At 41.3% G+C, this 27,932-nt stretch overlaps 2 protein-coding genes across 2 annotated transcripts in view; both read right to left on the bottom strand.

Annotated features, from left to right (window-relative positions):
- The window catches only part of fat3b (FAT atypical cadherin 3b), a gene marked incomplete at both ends in the record, with an annotated part of 129,326 nt that overhangs the window by 97,214 nt on the left and 4,180 nt on the right, over positions 1-27,932 (bottom strand). The window contains 3 exons of the mRNA XM_080435956.1: positions 1,327-1,388; positions 14,848-15,046; positions 20,139-20,257. Of these exons, the coding sequence (XP_080292082.1) occupies positions 1,327-1,388; positions 14,848-15,046; positions 20,139-20,257 (380 nt within the window). The remainder of the gene's footprint in view (positions 1-1,326; positions 1,389-14,847; positions 15,047-20,138; positions 20,258-27,932) is intronic.
- The window catches only part of LOC308090276 (transcription regulator protein BACH1-like), a 221,101-nt gene that overhangs the window by 79,870 nt on the left and 113,299 nt on the right, over positions 1-27,932 (bottom strand). The gene's annotated exons all lie outside the window — the stretch shown is intronic.

Raw genomic sequence — 27,932 nt, forward strand, 5'->3', positions numbered from 1 at the left:
CTTGTATATCTGCTATTTTTGAAGAGCCAAAAATAAATCTTAAAATGACACAGATGCGTTCCCGGATTGAATGGGTTAAACCCCTGACCTCAATTCACCCAAGAAACAGAAACACACAAACCCACACATGAGTACTCATGTGTGGCAGCCATGTGGAGCTGCTGAGCTCTCCCAGGATTCTCTTTGTACTATCGATCCGATGGAGGCAGTGTGGCTCTGGCTTGATCGAGGATCAATCACATCCCAGAGCAGAGTGAACGCCACCACAGCTGGCAGCCTTACTGCTCACCAGACTATGCAGAGACAGGCTTCACAGACTGGCGAACAGAAGCCGTGGGCACCGCACCGTTCGTGCGTGTGTGCGCGTGCGTGTGTGTGTGTGTTTATATGTATGTTGACACCGCTGTTTAAATCACATCCATCTTAGACTGTTAATTCACTTAACTTGTTGGCTGCAGACACTGCGGCAATATGGATATTTTCGAATCCCTGTTTTGGAACGGCTTTAACGTGCATATTTGTGCACAATAGTGTTAAGAAATGTTCATCTGTCCCTTCTGTCTTTCTGGCTCTACTCAAGCGTCTTCCGCTACTTCTACAAAGCACCCCTATGGGTCCATTTTGACACTCAATGAGTTAAACTAAAACGCAATATTTTTATAATGTACTATGATAAGCCTGGCACTTTTTTGTTGTTGTCTTGACTTTGCGCCTCGGAACAAGGAGCAATAGTTTCAAGTGCCAGACAAGTCAATTGGTATTACAAATGCAAGCACACAGCTGGAATATTGAGTAGATAACCCGAACCCAGTGAGCTATATTATTCTGTATCACAGAAGGGCGTAGTACGGGCCGGGGCTCCTAACTTCAACAGAATTCAATATCTAGCAAAAGGGAGTGCGGGGGAAGTTAAAAGTTTCCCCCCCAAAAAGTCACGAATCTCTTATTATTATCCAGGTTCATCTGCATGCAGAGCAGAAGTTGCAAACAAAATGGTAATCACAGAGCTATCTGTGTGCCCGGTGCCTGTGTCTGGGCTTATCAAACAGAGCACACACCAACTCTCCCCTGCCTCCCGTCCTGAGTGAAGGAGATAACTGATGATAAATTATTACATTTAAGAAAATCCCCCTAAACCTTCTGGGCTCCCTTCAAACCCAAGCCCAAAACTATGGCCATTCATCATGATTTGTAGAGCCTTGAGGGCATGACAGGGATGTCCTCTACATTCTTTGTGTTCACTATGGGCTGTGACAGGTGGCGAGACCAGATAAATAATAATAACAACAGCGTGAAATGTGTCAACGACGCAACAGACTTTTTTACCTCCAGGAAGTGCTCTGCCTGCTGTTCTCTATCCAGTTTTCTTGCCGTCGTTGTGATCAGCCCTGTAAAGAAAGCAGCATACAACATTGAAGACAAATAATAAAAGCTGGTTACTACCATTTGCATGCCCTGCTAGCAGCAGGGCTCAGTCAGTCTGTCCATCAGCCTGCCCGCCCTGCCGCCTGTTGGCAATTAGCCTATTGTGGTGCTGATGCATCTTTGACTGGAGCTGATGCAGAAGCATTATGTGGCAAAAGCCTGAAAAAGGACAATGCCTGCATATTACTCTTAATGGTTCATTTGATTACAGCCAAGGGACTCAACCATAAGCAATTTGACTGGTTTCATGATCTTGCATTTGGTGGACTGGATATAACAGAGCACCTAATATTAACATGTAAGGCTGCAACATGGTTTTTACACACTGAGGTTTGTACTGAGTACAGACAGTGCTTAATAGTACACTGTACCGGACTTTTGCTGACTTTTGCACGCTTATTAATTCAAATTGCACACCGCCACTTACTGGTGAGTTTAGGTATGCATGTTTGGATGGCGTGCACAATTGTGCATATCGATCCCACAGCACTTTGAAGACTGCCAGCCTTTTTCTAAAGCCACCTTGATTGAGGTAATTCTGCAAAATTATAGATTTCATATGAACCAAACTATCACCTGAGTTTCAAAGTTTGATACAGTGATTAAAGGTATAGGGTATTTTTGGGGTGTTAAAAGGAAAGGTTTTTTGTTAAAAGGTTAAAGCACTATATTCTGATAGTAGTCATTGCTATAAAGTGTTTATTAAGTAACAGGGATCTCCCTGCGTCTCCAGCCCCTTAACAAACAAAATACATTTTCAAGTAGGTGACAAAATTCCAGCCAATTAATTTTTATAGTGTTCCAGTTCCAATTTTATCTGTTCATTTCTTTGTGTAATCACTTCCCATTTCAGTTGTTTAATCTGTATCCTGACTGATTTCTCTATCCTGATTGGATAAAATTGGTATCCCAACCTGAAAATGCATTTTCCGTTTAATCAAGAGCTGGAGAGACATGGAGACTCCTGTTACTGAACAAACACTCTATAGTGTAGCAATGAGTACTATCAGAATATAGAGCTATCTTAAACTAAGAAAATCACCCTACACCTTTAACCGCTACTGCACAAAAAGCGTTACTGCAGAAGAAGCGGGGAGCAGCAATGTCTACACATTCAATATCATTCACGAAACATGCATGTTTATAAGATTTCATCTTCATCTTAAAGTGTACTTATATTAAGAACGTTTCTTCTACAAACACAGCAACAATTAGGACGGCCATACGTAGCTGAATGGGTAGAGAGCCCACCTGGGAAGCTGAAGGTCCCAGGTTTGATGCCCAGCCCTGGTAATGTGTCGAGGTGTCCCTGAGCAAGACACTCAACCCCTAACTGGCCCCCCACCCACCCCCGCCCTCAACCACTTGTGCTGTCCTATACGTTAAAATCAATAGCGGTATCAAAGTACCAAACCTCTAGACCATCAGGCCTCTGATTATAACCATATTAACAGCACCAAGCACACACACTCCATCACAGAGTGCATGATTTCACTGAAAGACCTTTGAATGTTTGGATACAGCAGGCAGAAAGTACTGAAAGATGTGACTGAATACTATAGCATTTGTGCCTTTCAGCATTGGGAGCACACACGTACGCACCGACACAAAGTAATCTAACACTCACAAATTTGCATTCTAACAAACCTGGCCTGCGGCCTACAATTAGTCTGACACTGAGCTGAGCTGTTAATAAAAAAATATCCATTTATTATTAGCTAATGAGCACACAGTGTGCCATTGCTGTTAAAACCACTTTGGTCCAGCTGGGCGTAAAGAGCAACACTGCCCCTAGGGGCAGATCTTTTTTAGACCCCCACTAGCAGTAAGAAGTACAGAAGTACAGCACCTGACAGTTTATATGTAATGGATGAAAAAAAAATCCTACAATTTCAAGTGTGAGTACGGGTGTGGTCAGAAATGATTAGACCTGATGAAGACCTGCATGGGTCGAAACGTTGTCAAGCTTATTTAATAAATGTTCTACTGGGAGCTAAGAAACAGTGTGCGGACTACCCTTCCTTCTCAGGAAATTAATATACCACGGATGGACCACGGGTCTAAATGGCAAAGCTTATTTTATAAACGCAATTAAAAAAAAATAAAAAAAATACCCATCTACCATGACATGAAAAAATAAATAGTAATTTATTTTCATGAACAAGATTTTCCAGAAGCTGTTTGCCGTATTGTATACAGTAAAACACTGTTATGCCCTGTGGGCCGAATTTTTCATAATTACTTCTGGCTGGATCGTTTAAGGTTAGTCTGGAGATGCAGTGTAGAAAGTTTGGTGACAAATGAGCAAAAAATGTGGGAGGAAATACTATAACATAGGGATGCAGGTTTTATTATTTTACAGTTTTTGAGAAAAACAGAGTGATGGATTTAATAATTCCTGTCAGCTCAAGAATCACTCTCTTGGGCCGATATTTTGGTGAATGTTGCAAAGTGATATCATGATTTTTTTTAAAATAACAGTTTGACACTTGCTGTAGTGTCACCACTATTAGCCCACAATTCCAGTCGAGGAAGTTGGCATATGACAGGACATATGTACAACGTTTTGTTCATTTTCATGCATGGGAAGGCACATTTTATGATTAAATAGAAGAAGAAAAAAGAATAAGAATAAGAAAGGCCAATACAAGAGGGTCCTAATTCAAGCTTTTTTAAATTGATGTAGACTATTCCCACAAGGCACACGTGCCCTCCCAAGGCAAGAACTCTCTACTTGAAATCATATCCACTTACATTTAGCAGTCAGGGCCCTGAGGAGTAGTGGAGAAGTGGAGTGACGTTATCGAAAATACAACATCTAATATCAAGTCTGGCGTCTGGGGAAAAAATTGGGTAATTATAGATACTGAAAACAACCCTGTTAAAGGCTCCACTGCATGCAAAAGCTGTCTTAAATTTTTGTTCATGATTAGCCTGACAAAATTTTCATTTCGTTTCACTCCATTATTCAGTCTGAAAGCCCTCTCAGTGCAGCCGTTTTCTGAGATGGGGGCGTGGCCAGAATGGGACTCTTTGGCGATTGGTTCATACTGGTTCATACTGGATCATCCCCATCCCCATTGGGCCGGTTAGATTTTCAACCGAGAAAACCCCGCCTTCGACAGCGTCACCAGACCCCAAGCGTGGCTAGCGATTCAGGGGCTGGAGCCAGGCTACTTCATTATAGCTGCAAGAGTGGGACTAAAGTGTAATACACACTCCTTCCGACGTCCGAACCTTTCATCGGAAAGGGAGGTAACTAGATAGATACTGTATAATTATAAATTGACGTTATTCCGAAATTCAGATGGCCGGTCTCTGAACTTTTCCTCGGAACCCGTGCACCTCCAGATACCCTGACTCTCCAAACTATAGTTCAGAAAGCCTGTCCGAACCCTGACGTTGGAAGAAGTATTTATGTATTGCGCTTTATACGCTAATGAAGCATATCGAATCGATAGCAAAAAAAGGACAGCAGAGCTATATGTGCAGAAGAGAGGACAAGGTCACATATCCTGTGCTGGATTTGTTATTCAGGAATGTACAGTAGGACTCAGTGGATGGCATTCTTTTTCTACACAGAAACCTAAAGCACTGTGCATGATCATTAAAGCCCCCTTACTATGCAATTGCCCTTACTCTACCCACACCCTTAGAGATTGACTGCCCCACACTACCCCAGGGAAAATTATTTGACCCCATGCATTCACTCTCTAATCCAATTGTGCCTGCTTGTATTCCATGAATTGAGTACATGAGGATCTCATTTGAAACAAGCCATTGCGGCTTTCATGAGCGATCCATTTTAGTTGACCTTGTATTGCAAAATGTACTTCTGTGTGCTATTTCTCTGCAACCTTCTAAATAAAGTATTCAATCAATCAATCAATCAATCTATATTTATAATTCTATGTGTGTGTTTGCCCCATACTAGTGTGTGCATAAGGCTATGTGAGGCATTTGAATATTGCCAAACAGGATACTGAAATATTGTATGCAAAGGAGTAGCCTAATAATCTGATAATATTTTGGTGAGAATTTAGTCGTTATGACACTGACAGTGAGGAGTTCACCAGGAGGGCGTAACACATGTGGAGGAACAGGTTAATCCTTATAGTTCCGTTCCCCTTTCCCCAACCAACCTGTAGGAGTGACTGACTAGTGCAGCGACAGAGATCTCCTAGCCAAGCCGGAGACACCGCGGAGGATTCGAACCCCAATCTCCATGGTGGTGGGCAGCAACTTTACCCCTTTGCCAACCAGATGCCAATGTTAATGTTTGACATAATGTTGTAACCAGACTCAGAGTGAGTTGTGTTGTGGTAAAGCACAAGCACATTATTTCAGATGTTCAGGGTAGATTTATAAACGCAGAAAGTTTGCGTCAATGTAACTTATACTGCTATCAATCTGCTGTAGTTCAACTCAAACTGTTTTGAACTTTTGTTTGATTGCTTTTGGGTTACCTAAATTAAATTTCAAATTGCACACACATTTTTTTTATATAACATATATACAGATACAGTAGACTGATTATATTTCATGCAGTTCGGGTAGAATTTATTTGAAGCGGGTTGGGTCGGATGCAGTTTTAGCTTAAGCAATGCTTTAAAAGCTTTTGGAAATGATGTATTGTAGGATATTCCTGTATGCCCCCCCACCCCCAGAACACAGAGGACTCTGTTTTACGATATTAGCCTTACAAAACTTGATGTTGCTATATATACTGTATACAGCAACAACTACACCAAAAGGGGTTCCCTGATTGAAAGGTTACATATAGTTACGTATTGGTATACCAGGTCTAAATGGGTTAAGCACGGGTTTGAAAATGACAAATTGTAGGATATTCCTGCATGGCCACATGTCCTTCCCAGAACACGGATCGGACTCTGTTTTACAATATTAGCCTTATTAAACAAATAACACTATACTGTAAATGTAAGTGAGGAGAATTGTCACTGGTTAGTCTCTTTGTACTATAGATCCCCTGGAGGGGAGTCACTGGCATGATCCCGGCTTAATCTGATCAGATCTGGGTGAACACCACCACAGCTGGCAACTTGACCGCACACCAGACTATTAAGCAGACACAGGTTTCAAAGACTGGCCAACAGAAGCAGTGGGTTGTGTCACTCTGCGCTCTCTCTCTCTGTGTGTGTGTGTGTGTGTGTGTGTGTGTGTGTGTGTGTGTGTGTGTGTGTGTGTGTGTGTGTGTGTGTGTGTGTGTGTGTGTGTGTGTGTGTGTGTGTGTGTGTGTGTGTGTGTGTGTGAGTGAGTTGAGAAAAGAGAGTTGTTTGTCCATGACTGCATCCATCTGCGTGCTCATACGTACACACACTAATAGGCTACAGTATTAGTTGTTAGTTGAAAAGTATTGCCTGCAGTCCTGACAGACACTGTGACATTTGGCACACAGTCTTTTGGACCTGTATAGCTGCGGGTCATTGTTAACCCGGTATCAGGACAGTGAGGACACACTGTCAGGCAGACTGTCAATACCAGCTTTGATCTAAACCAGACCATGATGCTTGACTAGTGTGAGAAATGCCAGCAGCCTGCATTGGAGATCACAGACAGCCTCTCTCTCTCTCTGATCTGCTCCTGTGCACTATTCCCTGTTCACTTGATCCCTCACCCTAACCCTAAACATAACCCCTAAACTCAACCCTTTCCTAATTAACCTTCAACATTATTTTCTTAACCATAGAGATTAAAACATTTCGCCACACGGTTGATTTTGTCTGGTTTTATCGACCAGAGCCTACAACAGAACATGAAACACTTCAATAAGGTTTGAGATACAGGCACCAAAAACACTAGAGCTTTGAACAAACTCACAACATAACATATGCCACAACAGTGCTGTCCCTTTTTTTTGCGGGGGCAAAAATTCTAGACTTTTATCTAACACTAGCTATGTCTTAAATGATTTCCAATTATCATCAACATTGCCCATCATCTTCAGCTTGCTTGGAGGCTTGAGTTGATCTTGCCACATCGGACGGACACAGTCGAGTTTATCGTGATGCTATAATAACATGATGTTTCTATGAAATGCTACTGGCTAACTAGTGACTATTGTCAAAGTCAACACTAGGAGGAAAAATGTATGCAGTCTGACAGGCAGACAGACAGGAAGACAGTTTTCTCAACTACTTTCTTTCTTCTTTAAAAAAAAAAAACTTTCTTTTTATTTTCCATGTGTAATAGACAATAAACATGCATAGGACTACTTTCTTACAATAAGTGAACAGGATAGGGATTCAGGGTTTCTTGTTCAAGGACACATTTCCAGCAATTGTTTTGCAACTGCAGTGTTCAAACCTGTGACCTTTAGCTTAAGGGAAAGCCTCTGTAACCACAAGACATAATTGGTCAATTAGCCCTAGAGCGTCTGGAGACCTCGAGCATTCAGATCTATAGCCTAGACAGTTTCACGGCCCAGGTAGTTTCATGACCCACACCAGAAATGACCATATTTAAACATTAATAACCCTGTCTATAGAGGTTGACTGAGTGGTTAGTCTTACGTGTAAATGTTAAATTGAGATGGTTTTATGAATTGAAATATAAATCGAATAATCTAAAACAAGGTACAGTAGGTGTACCAACAGTGAGGCTTTGAGGCCTGTGAGGTACACCCAAGCGAGCTGCTATAGGCAAGTGAGTGCCCGTACTGTGCAACACTTGTCGCCTCGCACAGCGACAAGTGTGATGTCTGAGTTAACAAGTTATGGTGGATGGAATGGGTTTTCAAATAGCAATTTTAAAATTTAAAAAATGTCAAACAAAATGCATGCTCCGTGTCCCTGTAACGTCAGCAGGGTCGTGAAACTGTCTGGGCCATAGATTTGCCTGTATTCCAGGTCTGCAAACACCCCTTCTCAATACGCCCTGTATTATTGACACAAAACTGTGTGACACAGTTTTGTAAAACTCTAGGATATTAGACCTTTTTGCAAAGCTACTGTACAAAGAAGGAAAGGTCAGGCACCGGAAGGCAAACTGAAGCCAAAGGTTTGATGGAATGCACTTTAGTCAATGGGAGTGTACAGGTGTATGAATAAACACTACATTTGAATCCTACATTGTTAGCCTTAATACCCTTCAGCTGTTTACCTGTTAAAATGGCCGTTTTGAAAAGGGTCCATATTATATGGTACCATGTAAGATTTTTACGCTCTCAGAGTTAGGTTTACTGTGTAATATATACTGCATAAAAAACATGTACAGATATACAATCTATGTAACATTGATCTCTGCTCATTGTATATTTCAAGTGGTGCAAATTTGGATGTAGGACAATTAAACAGAACAAGCGTCTGTGGCGTGAGCGATTGTTTCAGTGCAGTGAAGCGTTGCGTCTCTGTGAGACCGATACGGGATTATTGCAGCTGCTTAAAATGTCTGTGCAGCCACCAGCAAATAGCTAGACTGCAGTTAAATACACACGCACACACGTACGCACGCACGCATGCATACATACACTCTCACACACACACACACACACACACACACACACACACACACACACACACACACACACACACACAGAGTGTGTGACCTTGAGCTAGCTACGCAGGCTAACTTCAATTAAACAAATTAGGAGCAAATGTGGAGCAGTGGTCACAGGCTTTAGGAGAGAACTGGGGGGGGGGGCTTGTTCAGCACAAACTCCCCTACTAACCACTCTGACAACAGTCAATAATCCACACCACATCTACTGGACAATACTTCCCTTTACTGACCCACTTAACCACTACTGAAGCACTTAACCACTAAATGATTTTGAAAATAGCCGATCTACAAGCTCATAATGCTTCGCAGCACAACGCGGTGTGAGCTTAAATCTAAATTGTTAAAAAATAAATATTTTATACTTTTACCAGCTTTAACTTTAAAAACATTAGAGGTTTTTAAAGTTAAACTTTAACTGTAAAACGCCAGACATCTTACCTTTCAAATTCATTCTAACCCTTCAACAGTAGGTTCAGTACCCTACACAATGTGTAAATCAATAATTCACCTTTGCTCTGACATGCGCTGTTCAGCACCATGGACAGCGTAAGGGTCAGAGAGCCTCAATTCATCAGCGAGGCAAGGCCTGTTCCATACCTGTTTCAGTTGAAACAAATTAAACATAGCTAGGTCCACCTGTCTTGACAAGTGACTTAATCGATTTTTACTGATTCCATATCCATAGGCCTACTATGCATCAATATCACACAAAGTGGCAAGAGCCCCAATTAAAGTCCAAACGCAACACACATGCGAGAATCAAACATTAATAAGCGATACCACAGTAATAAAATAAGAGCCTACTAATAGTCTACATTAAAAACCACAACACACCAACCTGGTAAATGGTAGCACAAGTGTTTGTGTGCACAAGCTACTGCATGTCACATATGACACAAGCTATAAACACATTTATATATAAATGCCTACTGTCTTACTTAACCCATTAAGACTTGAGGCTGATTCTAAAAATGTCTTCTAAATCCTAACAGTTTTCAGAAAAACATATGTTGCTATATCAATGGTGCTCAAACTTTTTCATGTCAAAGACCTCCCAAAATTACATGTATTTGGCCACGGACGCACCCATCTCAAAATATTTAGTTCCAGGTACCCCTAGAAGCAAAGATTTGAGTTAAAATATTAAAAAATATATTAATATTCAAAGATTTGCACACATTTTCCAAAAATAGCAGATCTACAAATTCATAGCGCAACCACAGGCAATCAACCCATCAAAGGGGTAACAACAAGGTTTCAAACTGACAAATTCAGTCAGTTCCCCAGCCATTAGCAAGAGATTATTTTATTCATCATCATTCACGGTGGTCCTTATAACTCATAGAGGAAAGACCTGCAAGCAAAGTGAAAGTAACATAATAATGCACACACTTCCACAGAGAGGCAGAGGGTTGGGTATGCTGCTACAGCTAGCACAGAGAAAACGTCCAGCAGAAAGAGTAACCATCCACCAGTCAGACATGCTTCAGGGATTTTTATTTTTAAACTTTACCATACTTAAGAACTAACCAACTTTTCTTCTTTTTCCTTACTTTCTTTTTCTTTCTTTTTTTTTTACAACATGCAACTTTTATTTTGCTCCAAGATTCATATCGATTGCATCAACCCTCCAAAAATGTATTCTGTTCGTGACAATACTACAAACATATACGAAGGTGTGAGGTCAACGACACGTCCTGAAGCTCACAGAACCTAAAGGTTTTAAAAAAAAATCATACTTGAAAACCCTACAATGCACATGTGGTTAGCAGACTAGTACGTGCAGTAAAATAATTAGTGTTAATTTATCCATTTGTATCTCCGAGAGTGTACAAACCTGTAAGGGTTCTCAGAGTTAAATTAACACTCAGGATTGTACAGTGTAGTAAGGCTGGAGAGGACATAAATATCCATGAAGACCAGCAACTGCTGCAGACAATGGAAACTAATTATTCACTTGTGGACTGAAAGGCCATTTTTCACAGCGTGAAGATGGTCATCAATCTTTGTGGACAGGAGCTCTCTGGAATCGACTTAATAAGGAACAGATAACAATACTGTAGGTTTTTGGCTCACTTATACATAATTTTTTTTCATTGTTTGACAGAGACAGAAAGCCGAGCAGGGCTCAGGTGGCTAGAAATGCTCCCATTTGACACTCACACTCTCTCTCACACACACACACACACACACACACACACACACACACACACACACACACACACACACACACACACACACACACACACACACACACACACACACGCGCACAGACACACACCGGCACGATTGCGCAAGCACGCAAGCATGCACATACACACACACGGACGCACACACACGGACGCACACACGGACGCACACACACACGCGGGCCTGACTGCAGTGCACACATAAATCTGTCATATGTGGGGACATATCACCTTTATCTACACTCATTAATGTAGAGCTGTCATCGCTGTCCACACACTGCTGCAATCAATTACATACACTCTGTCTCACACACACACACACACACACACACACACACACACACACACACACACACACACACACACACACACACACACACACACACACACACACACACACACACACACACACACACACACTATGAGCATCTCTTTATCACTCTCACACACACATGAAATGTGCACCAATACATTTACAGTTTCTGCTGTCTTAGCAGTGCACACAGGTTAAAAAAGCTAAGGTTTTGTGTGTGTGACTTTTCATCTGCATTTTGAATGTGTCCGTGTAGGTCTGAATAAATCAATACGCTCCTATTCACCCTTCAGCCTAGCCTGTGTTTTACTCACTGTCAAGAGAACAGTAACCATACTGTACAGAAGGGATATTCAACTAGATTAGGCAGGGGGCCACAATTGTAAAATGACTTGAAGTCAGGGGCCACAAGACCGTGACAACAACACCATTTGTTGTGTGCTATAGGTCCCTCATTTCCCCATTTTACTCTCCATTTTTTAATGGAGAGTAAAAACAGCATATTTTTTGCCTTAAATCTGGCCGTAAGCCAACGTCCAAGTGGCATTTATCAAAGGATCCTATACAGCCAATCCTAGCGTACATTTGGTCGGAGCTTTGATAAATCTGACGGCTGAAACCGAGCGTCATTTAAATAACACGCCCTTAAATATTCTCGTAACGCCCCGATATTACAACATGAAGAACCGGAATACGACCAAATAATAGCATGGAGAAGAGTTTCCCCGGCCCACCTCACTGCCTGTCAAGTCACACACACGTGCGCACGCACGCACGCACGCACGCACGCACGCACGCACGCACGCACGCACGCACGCACGCACGCACGCACGCACGCACGCACACACACACCTACAGTACTTGCAAACCCAACTGTGTCTTTCGTGTATTCCGTAACGGTACAATCTTTGTCAAGTAGGCTAGTAGCCTAAATGAATGACAGATTATGACATCTCATCGCCATCAATAGAATACGTTTGTATATTCAATTATTTAACCCATACCGAGCAGGGTTACACTAAAATAAAGCAGTCATTCCGTGAGACTCGGGCGGGCTGCAGTCCTGTGCTGCCACATTAATGAGAGATAGCCTGGAGAGGCAAAGGTTTGGAGCGTCGGGTTTATATCCTCAACCCAGGTTCCATAGGACACGCTGGGAGACCTCACTGTCCATGAGAAGATTAGAGCGGCGTGGCCGCGGCAGTCGCGACTCCCGAAAATGCTCTTGCATAAGTGCTCGTATATTTTGAAAATAGCAGATCTACAGTACAAGCTCACAACGTGTCGCAATGTGGTGCGTTGTGAGCTTGTAGATCTGCTATTTTCAAATAGCCAATGCAGCCAGATCTGCAATCTTATCTGAATGACTGTTAAAACGGTTTGTTTAAATTAGTTTATAAAATGTTAAATTTCTTAGTTATAGTTTCTTAGTTATTATTTATTAGTCTGTTAGATATAGATTTTGGAGTGGATACATATGTTCAGATGCCTGTCAGACGGTCAGACAATGCTGCTCCGCATGTCTACAATGGAACAAACAGTGAGAAACGTGAGATCTGAGCGGGCTGTACGCTAAAGACAAAGTCAGGATATATTGACAAATGCCGAAAGTTGCGGTGATCTCGCCGTACGCCCATTATTTGGTCTACACCGCGTTGATAAATGAGGGACATTATGTCCATTATGGTAACTTTTTAGGGCCTGCTTCATACTGCATTCATGCATTTTGATGTTTGATAGGAAAATGTCTTTGTCGGTCCTTGGTGCACAGGCTTAGATTTTGATATTAAGAAAATAGGAAGTAGATATTTCAGTGTGTTCTGTGCACGGGTCCCTGGCATGGAAGCGTCTTTGTGTGAAAAGTATTAGAGGCAGGCTGGCAAGTGGCAAGGTGAAGTGTTTACATGTTCGTATGAATGAGGTTTTTCCATTTAGTTTTGAGCACCCGGTGATAATAGCACAAGCTCTTATGGTGTGTTTGAAGTGGATGAAAATGGAGAAGATGGAAAAATCCACACAAAACTAACACATACAAGTTAATGGATGCATGAGAATAATTTCTTTGCAGTACTGGTACTATAGGTGTTAATTTGGGACCCTGAGTGAGTTACTAACATTCTGAATAGTTTCTATTTTATTCTTATCTGTTAATGGTTGCTTAACCAAAATTCTAAATGGTCATCCTGTACAACCAACCATCTAGTAAAAATTCTTTGCATTTAATTTTATATTGGAACATGGGTCACAAAATAGCTCTGCAGGGGCCGGATTTGGCCCACGGGCCACCAGTGTAATATCACTGACAGCAAAAGAGAGAGTTCAAAATGTGCAGAAATGGCCAAAGAATGTATGTTTGGACACCAATTAAATTCATATTTAATGTGATTAATTGAACAAATGTTCTAGTACAGAACAAATTTTGTGATGCTCTCTCAGCGGACTTACAGATACTGTAGTGTTGTTGAGTTAGCTTTCAACCTCTACTGATTGTAATGGCAGATTGGGGCACAGTGGCTCAGAAGGTAATTCTGGAAACAAATAGAAAAGATTTCTGGTTCAAGTAGTATAGAAGTGTCCTTGAGCAAGACTTTGAATCCCCTCCCGGAGAGCAGGTTAGTGCCTTGCATGCTTGCACACTGTCCGTGTGTGAATGTGTGTGTGAATGGGTGAATGTAATGCTCATTGTAAAGCGCTTTAGAGAAAGGCCCTATAGAAATGGATATGCTCAGTGGGCAGTGGCTCAACGTTGTCCTGAATGTCCAATTGTCCATCTTGTGCAGTGTGGCTGTTAAAAGCCCATAGAATTTACAGTTCGTCCACCAAAATGTCTCACAATGCATGGAAAGCATTCGCTCTACGGAGCACATAATGAAACCATTCATCAGAGTCACCTAAACAATCAGAGAAACGGTTTAGTTGATTTCATTGCTTATTAGGCAGTGCGACTGAAGTCCTGACTGCTGAAGCCTCCTCCATAGTACAACGGAGTCGCTTGCGAAAAAGAACAGATGTACAAGCTGTTCTCTTTGGCAAGCTACGTCCTGGTGCGATAGAGTATAAATTAAGCTTAATGTTGCTGACAGAGAGTATTTACTATTTCATAAGTAACGAGTTCAAGAATTATTTCAGGTCGTCTGTCTGTCTGTCTGTCTGTCTGTCTGTCTGTCTGTCTGTCTGTCTGTCTGTCTGTCTGTCTGTCTGTCTGTCTGTCTGTCTGTCTGTCTGTCTGTCTGTCTGTCTGTCTGTCTGTCTGTCTGTCTGTCTGTCTGCCTGCCTGCCTGTCTGTCTGTCTGTCTGTCTGTCTGTCTGTCTGTCTGTCTGTCTGTCTGTCTGTCTGTCTGTCTGTCTGTCTGTCTGTCTGTCTGTCTGTTTGTCTGTCTATCTGTCTGTCTGTCTCACCTGTTTTGGCGTTGATAGAGAAGAAGTTCTGTGGGTTTCCAGCGGTGATGCGGTAGCTGAGGCGGCTTGGTGTGGCGGTGAGGTCAGGATCCTGCGCTTGGATACGGATGACGGACACGTCTTTCGGGGAGTTCTCCATGACGACAGGGTGGTAGATAGGGTCAGAGGTCAGGGGAGCATTGTCATTGACATCCTCCACCTAGAGGACGAAGAGAGAAAGAGAGAGAGAATGAAAGAGTGAGTGAAAGAAATCAGAAGAAAGAGAGAGATAAAGAGACAGGTATAGGGCTGCGACTATCGATTGTCTTCGTGGCGATTATTCTATCAATTACTTTTTCAATTAATCAAATAATGGAGAAACACGTTTTTGGGATATATGTTTTTAAACATATATCAACGAATCAACATGAAAAAGTCGAATAGATTGTTTTTATAAATGACTATCAATTAGTCTGATTAAACACTTAACTCTCTCAGTGCCACGCCCCGAGATATCCCGAGTTTTTCCCGAGTACCCTCCCTGCCAGCACGAGAAATCCCGAGTTTTTACTTTTGACTGTGGTCGCGCTATTCTGTTTATTTTTCATGATCACTTTCGCTTCCTGACTCCTTCAGACTCATTGGGTTCCGGTTTCATGACGCAGATTCCGTTTCCGGTTCTAATTTTTTTCCTGCGGTCATTTTCGTCCAGAATAGGGAAAGTCACGGTTTTTCACACGGTATAAAAAACGAACGGAGAGGTCTACTTCTACTCTCTTTGGTCTGGGTGACGATCAGTCATCGTAGTCGTGTATCACATCGTAATTTAGCCCGATCAACGATTGTCGAAAATGTCAACATCCGGTTATGACCGGATGTGACGTGAGCCTGTTTGGGAGGGGGCGAGTGAGCCAGCGAGGTCATCAATGTGTCGATTTGTTGCTCTCTACTGGTAGAACTGTATTATGGGTTTAAAAACCCAATCAGATAATTTATTTGAATGAAAAATTACAAAATTACAAAATTTAAAAAAGCGCAAATTGCTGGCACTGGGGGAGTACTTTATGAAAATACTCTTGGCAGTGAAAGAGTTAAGATGTATTTTATACCTTGTCGTACAATGGTGTCTTGCAAACATTGCAAAAATCTACAAGCTCACAATGTGTTGCATCGTGACACATTGTGAGCTTGTAGATCTGCTATTTTCGCAATTATTAAAAAAATATAAAGAAAAAAGTTGAATCCTGCAAAATAAAAAATATATATATAATCGATTACAAGCTCACAACACTTTACGATGCAATGATTTGCTATTTTCACTACTTCTTAAAAAAGATATTCATAAAATTCCTTTGATTTGATTAATTTCTTTTGAAAAATGGTTGACTTTAGATCCTGTGCTCTGGTTTGACCACTACTGGTTGACAAGTGGTACTGCCGGAAGGTGCAAAATGCAATATTTCCCCTGGGCAAATAGGTGTATTCTATTGACTCATTGGTAAACATTTCAGTGGGAGACCCAGGTTCAATGTCCTGGTAGGACATGAAAGTTACATAGTGTAGCTTAAATGTAAACAAAAGAAAGGTATAAACCTTTTCTTTTTTTTCTAACCAGTTTAGATACTAAGTTGGTTCTGTTTGGAATTAACAGAAAAAAGAAAAGAAAAAAAGGGAATTTCTTATAAAACTCAATGTCATGCCTGAGCTTGTTTTTCAACCAGAAGTGCATTTGTATTATTTGAGCTGACAAATAAAGTGATTTGATACCCACATACTGTACACCCCCATACTGAGTGGGTACATCGCTGAACAGAACTTTTGGGGGAAAAACTGCCTGAGGAAATAAAAAGAGTCAACTTTGCATGTTGTGTTGACACTTTAAAAACTTTTGAGAACCAAAAAGCGCTAGAGCTTTACTCTATAACTCTGTATTAAATTGTGTTTTTTGTTGTTGTTTGTTTTTTCTTCCTTTTCTTAATATACTGGACATCATTGTTAATTTATTTGATTGGAGTTGAACATTGTTTGTGAGGTGTGCGGAGTCTGCCGGGGGGGCTTTATTATAACATGTCATGGCTGATTGCTTGTGTTTTATTGTTTTCATTTTACAGAATTCTGAGTCATTAAGAAAAGTGCTATTCAAACCCAGCTGTTATTATTGTTGCAATGTGCTACCAGATGGCAGGGAGGGATGAAATGTTTCCCTATCCATTAGAATAAAATACTGTGTATTTATTTTCAGCTAAAGGAAAAACAGAGCATTCCTCTGTGAATACAATAGCATAGTAAGATCTTATTACTACCTGCATGGTCGACTACTTCTCTACTTGTTTTGAAATAACCATAATATTTGGGTCAGTTTAACTGAAACACTTGTCAGTTTCATGCACATCCCCCTATGTTGGTGCTGAGCCAAACTGTAAAAAAGAAGTTCATCCATTTTCAACCTTGTCTTCATATAATTCATCCTCACTAATGTTCATTATGAGATGGTACCATTTATGTCTCCTCTGCGTCTTAGGGGTCGGGTATGGAAAGTTCAGAAACCTGCCTACCAGTGACATCATCGATAGGGATGAAGTTTGTGTTTTATTTAATTCTAAATATACATCATTTTTATCATATTTATCTTAGAACAAGCAGGTCATCTTGGGCACTACAGTACAATAAAATGAATACATTTCAGATGTTTTGAACACACATTATGCTACGGGCTATTCAGTCCAAAAGAGAGGGATCCCATAATAGAGCAACATCGGTCATTTACTGTACAAAGTTCTCAGTCCGTTTCTCCACGGTGGCAACGTCCATGCCACGGCAGTTTTCCAAGATTTCAAACAAGATTTCAAACGTAATTAAACATTTCTTATTAATGCAAGGACAATGGATTCAATTTCAATGTATTATCTTTCCATTACGAGAAAGGATGCCGTTTCAATTAGCTTGGAATCCCCTTCGATGAAGTAATTCGTGGGCAGGTTTCTGAACTGTCTACAGACGATCTCTGAGACAGAGCAAGTAGACAGAATTGGTGCCATCTTATAATGAGCAATAGTGAGGACAAAATATTGAAGATAAGGTTGTAAACGGGTGAAATCCAACATCAAGTGGTTAATGTATCACTACAACGAGTACACAACTGTGACTAAGCTTTGCTGTCAATTACTCAGAGTCAGAGTATGTGCATGGTTAAATGAGGCTATTTAACATTCTCCACACTTTAATTTTAGGATAACCAAAATGTTTTGAACCGTGCTTCAAACCGAGCATGGCATTAACAACATGACCAATTTTTGTCCTTGCTTTTTTCCACTTCCTTAGGAGTCTACATGAGGATTCAACTGTGACTGTTTCACACTCAGGTCCCGGGTGCGCACTCCAGACCGCTTGGCTAGTGTGAATGTAGCGAATCGACCCGCGAAACGGGTAACCGTTCCGTTCCCGAAACCACCTCGGGAGGCAGTTTCGGATCCGGATCATGCGTTTTCGGGTACGGTAGCTGCAATGTGAAAGCAAGCGTACAGTTAGACGGAAGTGGCCCGCTATTTGGAATAGGTGACGGTATATAAACTCGACAAAAACAGCCAACAAAAACACGTCGCAGATCAATCCACAGGGGTTCAACCATGGCCGTAACATATCCACACCAAGCAGTAGCACAGCAGAGCAGTGCTCTCTGTAGGCTGGAATCCAACCGTTGCGGCATCCATCCGTTGGATGCCGCATGTGTTGGACGCCTGTATGTTGGATGCCGTCTGTCAGCGCAGCACCGGTTTGAAAAAAAGAAAAAAGACACACCGACATTCCATAGGCTAAATCAATGCATTTTGTGATCGCATCGCACAACTAATAGCCTACTAAAACTAACGGGGAATACCAGAAAATAATAATATTTTGACATACGGGAGAAACGGTTGGTGCGGATATTTAAATTGGATCTCTACTACATATCTTTGCTGTTAGGAAGAAACCCTGTATCCCATATTGCAACTTTTAATGCTTTTTCATCATAAATGAATGCCCTGTCATACAGTGTCACACAAAAGTAGCAAAAATAGCCAAGCTACAAGCTGAAAATGCGGTGCAATGCGACACATTGAGCTTGTTGATCCACTATTTTTGATATTACAATATAGAGCAGATAACCACACTGATCTTGCATTGGAAAATATAATTTTTATTTTAAATATGAACAAAGGCAGGAGATGCACGTCCCCACAGTTCTTTTTTACACACAGTGCTGGACCCACAAATCATAAATAAATAAAAATAAAAAGGTGAGTCTGCACATAAACTGCTCTAGTCTTTTTAAATTATAACCAAAGCTCTAAAGTTAACGTTTCTCCCATGTAGGGCTAATAAATTAATACATAAAATAAGGAGACTCTTTTAAAATAACCAAAAGTGAACTTTCTCTTATTATTATTATTACTTTAGAGACTATGGCAAGCGCGAACCTATCGCACACCTTCCTACATGACCAGCTATGGCTTTGCAGTCCAGAGGATGAGATTAAACAACAGACAGGCAGCGTTGCGGAATGCGTTTGTGTCAACTGTACTTGTACTTTTCTTCATAGAGAAAAAGAAGAGCACAGGGCGCATATATATATATATATATATATATATATATATATATATATATATATATATAATTCAGTCCGACTTCACTGTAGGCTACTATAGTTGCCTTTTCATTTTGTACTTAAGCTGTCGTGAAAGTTTATAATATTTAGAGAAATTTAAAGTTTCAAATGCAAAAGTAGTAGTAGTTGTGAAGGTTAGTAAACTGTACATTTAGACTGAATGTTTCCTGTATCCTCATCTTGCGCTAATGCACACAAGCGTTTCACCAGGTTTTGAAACCCTATATTAATGCGAGCCCAGCACAAACATTGTCGCATAGTTGATGACGTCTGTGTCCACAGAAGAAACACTATGTGCATGCCGCCACCTATAGGATCGGGGGTATATATGCATGTGTTCTCTGGCGCGATTGGATCTTGGCCAATGTGAATGCAGGCCACTGAGGCCAGCATTCGAACTGGGAAACGTTTTCAATGAAAACGGATCCAGTGTGAAACCGAATTACTGGGAGGCAGTACAGAGTATGTGTATGCTTAAATGAGCACAAGGTACATGGGACCTGAGGTGTCCTCAGTAGCTTCAAATCACACTGTTGTGGTGTTTCTACTGTGTTGTACTGTTATTTTATGGTTCTTATTATTTTGGATTATACAGCACTTGTTTTTAAATGTGCCTAATAAATACATTTCAATAGGATTGGATTGGATTATAATGCACATACTGTACCTGAATGAAGACATCAATGGAAGCCGAGAGTGGGATAACGCCTCTGTCTGTGGCATAAATTGTTAGCCAATAAGAGTCTTTGGTCTCACAGTCCAGGATGCCTGCAGTATAAATCACTCCTGTGGGAGCCAAGAGAAACATGTTGTTGTTTTAAATGTAATAGGTATTATTTATGTGCCATGAATATTGCCATATGTTAACAATAACATAGGACTTAGGAGTAAGATGTCCCCCATAACTTATTAAAGATTATATAGGTATGTTTACTGTGCACATACGTAAAACAGTAGGCTGCAGTACAGTATATCGTCGCTGTTGGATGGAAACCTTGTATGTCGAAAATGGTTACTTTTCAGGAAATGTAAAAATGAATCTGTGATCCAATGGATCCAATGTAGTTATTATTTAGTCACAAGCTCTTATTAATACTTTTGATTGGTTACATGTTTTATAAAATGTAGAGTGTACATGTAACCAACAGGATCCTGATCCTATATCTATCTTGTGTCCTTGCTTACTGTAAGTCGCTCTGGATTAAGAGCGTCTGCTAAATGCCTAAACTGTAAACTGTACGAGGGAATACCAAGGGTGAGCGAGAAAATTGCAGCCAGGAGAATGAGACTAGCAGGACACTGCCAAAGGCATCAAGAGCTGCCAGCCAGCAAATTGGTGCTGTGGTGGGAACCAACACACGGGCATCGGTCACGAGGACGTCCCATGCTAACATACGTGGATGTACTCAAGAATGCTGCAGGAGCACAAAGTACCAATGAATGAACTGGCCAGATGTATGGAGAACCGGGATGACTGGAAGCGGCGATGGAGGGCTCGTCTGAGGACGACCTAGAGAGAAAACCCTCCGATTTTGGGGAAATAGCCAATCTACAAGCCCACAACATGTCGCACTGCAACAAGATCAGCTATTTTCGCTAGTGACACTGTTGTACAACGAAATAGGACATCAATTTACAAAAAAAACACACAAAAGTTTAAATATGGAGATATAAGGTTTCTGCCTGACAGCGATGATATGGTAGTATATAGTATATTATGGTATTGTGTGCGTGTTAACAGGGGAAAGTGTCCCCAACAGAAAGCTCAGCTTTAAGGGCTGGACACAATGAAGTACTCCAAAGGGAATAAAGAAATGCAGTATAAACTTTGTGTTCTGTTCTGACTCCAGTGACATTCACAGGCATTAGCGGCTGCCGCCACTCCAATCACCGTCAGCCTCTCTAAAGATAATCACAGCTGACCAAACCCCACCTGCTGCTATTCGCTGAGTGCAAACCAGAGACACTCTGAATGAAGTGCACTGCACAGGAACCAGGCAGGCACTACATACAGCCAGGGATGTAATGATCTATTCTACTCAGTAGCAAGCAGCAAGCACTCACACATACACAAGAATTCTAGCAAGAAAGACTTAGACACATTCACATACTGTGTATATACTATATGAACATGCACATTACACACAACACACACCTATGGAACACAGACTACCGTAAGGAAGGTGACAGCTGAGGTGACCTCTTGTGGTACGCTTTGGATGACAATTTGTTTTTCTTCAAAATATTCTCATATCTTGAATGTACATAAACACTCACACATAAAAACACACACACACACACACACACACACACACACACACACACACACACACACACACACACACACACACACACACACACACACACACACACACACACACTGTTTGAAATGAGTGTTAGGGCTTGTTACGGTCAAGGCTACACACTAACAGCATGGAGGGATGCGAAGATGTCTCATTTCAAGTGTATACAGGCACCATAGCAATAAAACAATGTATTTTCTATATGCACAGAGCGTGCAAAACATCCTAGTATGAGATGTGAGATGAAACACAAATGTAGAACTGCAACAAACAAACTAGACATGTTGGATAGATGCAAACCTCTGCTGCACAGTGCAATCTTCCACTGTGTATTCAGACTTTTGGAATATTTACATTTTGCATTTCAGGCTTTTACCTGATATTCTTATCCAAGGTGATTTATAATGAGTGAGCTGATAACAGGATTCACTCTAACCTCTGAGGAAGCCTTCAATCCCCACCACTCCTGGGTCTGATAATTCGTAAGCCATCTTTGAAGGCTAAATTTCAATTTCTAATACTAGGCGGCTGTTTCTGTATGATATGTTGTCACCGTACTTTGTGCTTTGCCATTCATAAAGAACAGCGTTATACAATGGTTCATCTTATTTTGAGTAAAAGTCAGTGTTGATTCCTATTAACACTTAGGGGATTGCTTGGCCAGTGAGATAATGACCCTGATTCCCTGTTCACTGCACTGCACAAGGTACAGAGTGCCATGATGGCCCCTCCACTTTACTGGGGGTCACTCAGCCAGGACCACCAGCGCATCAGAATGTCACGCACACAATCAGCAGGAGTGTTGGCACGTGTGTGTGTATGTTCTTTTGCATCCACTAGAATCTGTTGCTAGTCTTGTCATGTCTCCCACAGCAATTGCATGGCAAAGGTGGTACCTTATCACCAATAAGTGTGCGTGTGTGTGTGTGTGTGTGTGTGTGTGTGTGTGTGTGTGTGTGTGTGTGTGTGTGTGTGTGTGCGTGTGCGTGTCAGCGCGCGTGCGCGCGCGTGCGTGAGTGTTTGAAAGCAGTGACTCAGAGCTTCCAGAGTGCATAGTAAAGTGTTAGCTTGTAACGCTGTCGTCCTTGACCATGTCCTTTTTCAAAGCTCATCTCATCTCTATCAGATGACTCGACAGAGGCGGTGGGAGAGTGAGAGTTGCCCGTTTCAAAAGCTCTACCGGACCGATAGGTGCTATTCTGTGAATTCAATATAAATCCAACTTGACAGTTTCCATTCTCACCAACGCACTTCAGAGAGCGAACATATACTAAGAAATTATGTGGATATCTGAATCCACACAGAAAATGAGTGGCTCCGAAGTGGATCTCAGATTTGCCTCCAAAGCGGATGTCAGAGACCAGCCTGTGTCGTCTATGATATATCTATGATGTATGAAGGTTTCAGTGAAATCACTTCCCCATTGACTTCAATTATAAAATGAATTAAAAAACCTTATAAAACATAATGTGAAAAACACAACTAGTGGAGGAGATACAGTACTTCTGTGGCCTACTAGCAGCATGCATGCGATGTTCGGCGCTGATCGGTCTAGTGGTTTGCGAGATTAGCTCTGGATAGAGACACACACTCAGAGACCCCGTCATAGATGGCTAGCCTCTTGTAGAGTCACGGCATAAAAACGTTGAAGGATCATGACATGGTTTTTTTTGGGGTCTAAAAGTCTCTGGCACACCAGTGTTTGCATCCATCTACCACGTCTAGTACCTAATGAAGTTGATTTCTAGGATGCCGTTTCAGCAGCTGCACCAGATCATTAACGCCATTAATCAAGCAATCAATTGCAAGGTAATTGGAGGGGGAAAAAATAAAACATACACTTCTCTGAATTTTTGGATAGGAATGTAGAAGTCTGTTTGTTATGCCAAAAGAAAATAATATATTAGCTTTTAAGAGGGTGTCTGTGTACTTAAGGAATGCTTTATCCTGACTGTGACAAATCCCGCCGCCAGCTTGCGCAGTCCCTGCACAGTAAAATCTGTAGTGTTCATCTAACTCAAACGGACCCTCACAGGGTCCTTTTTTACACTCACCGAGTTATATCAACACTCTGGATTTAATTGTGTAATAAAGGAACACTGGTTTCTGACAGCAGCCCAATGAGAAATTGCTAGGATTGCTTTAACCTCCATAAGCAATGACAAGAATACCAATTTCTGTTCAAGTGCCGGAGAGCCAAGAACTTAAAGCCGAGAAGATCCTGTTTCTTGTATGACAGATATTGCCTGTGTTTTCCATCCAGCCACGGATGAGTCATTGAAAACGTCTCAATTTTAACATGTGCAACAGGAAGGAACCTTGATACTAGAAGCAGTGGTGGATATACAGTACAGTACTCAACCCCATGCAGTACTTGAGTCAAAGCAGATACTCCTGATTCAAATGTTACTCAACAAGTCAAAGTTGCTCAGTCAAATTGTGAATTAAAGTACTGGAGTACTTGCTTTTAAAAATACTTAAGTATTAAAAAGTACAGTGCTTTTTTTTAAAATACTTAAATACATTTTCTTTTTAAGCCATTCAAACCGGGAAAGCATCTGAGTCATTTTAGATTTTTCAAAAATGTTCAAAAATAGCAGATGTACAAGCTCACAGCGCGGCACAAAGCGACGCGCTGTGAGCTTGTATAGCTGCTATTTTTGAACAATTTTGAAAGTGTGACTGAGAACTACTGATTTAGAAGGCATTTGTAGAATCGGCCTCAGGTCTTAATGGCTATGCATTGCTGTATTAAAATTGAAGATTTTCCAGAAATGATAAGAGTGCAAATAGCGACACGTTGTGAGCTTGTAGATCTGCTATTTTCACTATTAATTGCTTTATTCATAATGTACTTTTTTACCTTCCTAGAAATGTAGTGGAGTCAAAAGTACAATATTTGTCTTTGAAATGTAGTGGAGTGAAAGTAATCCAAAAATACAAGTAAAGTACATATTTACTTAAGTACAGCACTCAAGTAAATTTGTTACTGTCCACCACTGAATAAGAGTTACAGATTTCATCTTGACTGTACTGTAAAACACATCCTGTACTGTACTGTAAAAACAAGTACAAGACGAAGAAAGCAAAGTTTGTTATGGTTATCTCATAGGAAAAGTGGCTTGGGTCAGAAAAATAACATGGAAGTAAAAGATCATTATTTTCTTTCTACTTCTCATGTATCATAGGCCAGGGGTTTTCAAACTTTGTGTGCCCAAGGCAACACCAGGGCAAGTCAGAATCTCAAGGCACACCTGTATATCTGTGCAAAACAGCTTCAATAACGCGTACATTTTTATATATACACCTTGTTTCCCATTCTGATACTTGGTTTGAACTGCAGCACAAAATTGTCTTGCCTGATATAGGGGAAAGGAACTGGTTGGAATAACGTGTTCCTTCCACGTGCTACGTCCTACCCGGGAAAGAGGCGGCCTGCTCACTCCTCATGCATTGAAGTGGGATAAAACATTTAAAGAAGTAATACAAATGAAAAAATGAGCAGTTGGAGCAAGTGTAAATGATAAAGTGGCCGGTGAGTGCACTGGCGTATGGTGGGTTCTAACGTTGACCGGGCCAGATTCTTAAACCCCCTTTAAGAGTCTATTGAGAATTACCGAGCCATTCCGGGTGGAAAACGGAACGCTCGTCCCAAAACACACTGCCCCATTTTTTTTCGCGGACCGAGGCTGCCGGTTTAGTCGCGGGGCAGGGTGTTTCAGGACGACGGTTCTTCTTCTATTACATTTCTGAATGGAGAGGTGCTCGTCTCTGCGCAATGGAGAACCGGTTTGAAGGCAAAACTTTTCTAATGGCCACTCATTAACAATTCAGCCGAATGCAAATGAGCCCCATTTGAAAACATAGGCGACTTAAAGGGTGAGGGGCTGCTAATGTTGTTATGTTGATTTTTAGATTTGTTTTCCCCCTGGGGGAGCAGGGTTTTACAGACCGGGCCATGGCCTTGTTGGCCCCAATGAGGATACGCCTCTGGGTGAATGTATACAAGGGTATATAATTTGTCTCTATATCGGGTAATGCACACAAAGTAATACTGTAGTAAACAATACAAATATTCATAACTTTCGGTGTAGTTGCACATACTGCATTAATAATGTGCGGTTGTTACAAAATCCCAAGAAATACCTAGACTTGTCTCACAGCACACCATTTAGGAACCACTGCCATAGGCTCCCAATTGCACCGTCTTTCTCTGCACTTGCACTTCATTTCCTGCCTGCCCTCTCTCCCTTCTCTGTTCTGCTCTGGCAAGTGGTCTGATTTCCCCTGGAAAATCCACACTTAACAGTTGTCTCTCCGGCTCTCATCCTGTCTATGTGGGCTTAACTCTGAGGTGAGTAGTAGTAGTAACAGAACAGTTAGAGAGGACCACTGAGAGCTGTCTAGGAATCACTTCTCCGTCGCTCACAGTCTTTCTCAGTTTGCACAATGTCTCAGCTCGATGAAATTCAACCATAATATTGGCATCGCTGTCAAAAAAAAGAAATATTTTTTAAGGCATTTCTGTTTCACTTTATATGGGGCAGTGAAGAGAGACAGACTATAGAGATAGCGAGGAGGAGATGACATGCAACACTGGTCAGTGTCCATGGCAGGATATTGCAGCTACTGTATGTGGTCAGGTCAGTCAGTGCATTAGCCATTTAAGGCCTACTTCGTCATACGACAAATTGCAGAAAAATCGTATTGCATTACTGCTCATTGTCGGGCTTGTAGATTTTGTTGTTTAAAATAGAAATAGACATTTTTTTATAATTTAGGGACACCAGGTTGAAAGAGGTTAACTGCCTGAGGTTAATGACCGGTTGAAGTTAACAAAACATTTTACAGAATGACAATACAGCAGCCAGGTACTGTACCTCAAAACAATACAGAATTAAATGATTGGGCTATAGATGAGTTATGATAATGCTGTTTTAAATCTCCATTCATAATAATAATGTCTGTCTTTGTCTCTACCCACCCCCCTCTATCTCTCTCAACCGCTATCAATACTAATTAACCTAGTTGAAAGTCAGTCAGTCCAGGCCACCATAATAAATCAGTACAATACAGAGTAAAATCATTTGGGGCAACGCAATAGCCGAGTGGCCTGACAGTGAGTCCCTGGTTAGATTACCGGGCCGGCCGGACTATTTGCTGTCCCTCCCCTTCCCTGTCTCTCTACACTGACCTATCGAAATAAATCTGAAATTCAAACAAATGCGTGAAATTACTAGGCTGTGTGACAAGCCCAGTAAAGCCTAATATTTTTAGCCGTGCTATCAAACTATGTTTTAGGATATCTTGTTGATTTTACAATTTTCAGATATTTTCCACCTTTATTTCCGCAGATGAGAAGAATAAACTAAAACCAAAGTTTTTTCCTATTTTCTGACCTGGACTTTCAATCAGTTTATCCCTAACTGAGTTTGTAAGTCAACGCCCATTCATTCCCTCTTCAAAACATCATTCTGACAGTTCTGGAGACAAAGGCTCCACAGCAGCTTTATATTACTTTTTGTCCTGGGTCAGCAGCTTTTCAATAAGTCTGAAGATTCTTCAATATTTTGCAGCTGAATGGCAGGTGGAAAGCCTTGATCAATGTTATGCAAGCAGGACCGGATCAGTTGCACTGGACAGCCCGGGCCCAGACTCTAACCTTATACTGTAGCTGACATGATGTCCTCATTACATTAATGATGTCCCAGAAAACAGAACCCACATGAGAACCTCCACCAAGTTGCCAACACACAGTAACTCTGACTCCTCTACCTCAACACGCTGTCTCGTCCCTCAGAAACATGGACGCTGCGTAGACACGGACAACAGACACAGACAGACATGAAGAAACTATAGATACAGACATGGACTCAGACAGACACGGACAAACTCTAGATGCAGACATGGACAGAGACAGACATGGACAAACTCTAGATGCAGACATGGACAGAGACAGACATGGACAAACTCTAGATGCGCACGCGCACGCGCACGCACGCGCACACACACACACACACACACAAATGCCAACAGAGTGCCACTGCTTTGCCTGTTATTTTTGTCAAAAGACTCTGTTGTATTTCGGTTGTTGTTTTTATGTTTCTTTTTCTTTTTGATGGGTGAAAGTGTAAACAGAGTGTGACAGGGAAAGAATT

The sequence above is a fragment of the Gymnoscopelus braueri genome, assembly GCF_963280865.1.
Source record: "Gymnoscopelus braueri genome assembly, chromosome: 8".
In the NCBI taxonomy this organism is placed as follows: Eukaryota; Metazoa; Chordata; class Actinopteri; order Myctophiformes; family Myctophidae; genus Gymnoscopelus; species Gymnoscopelus braueri.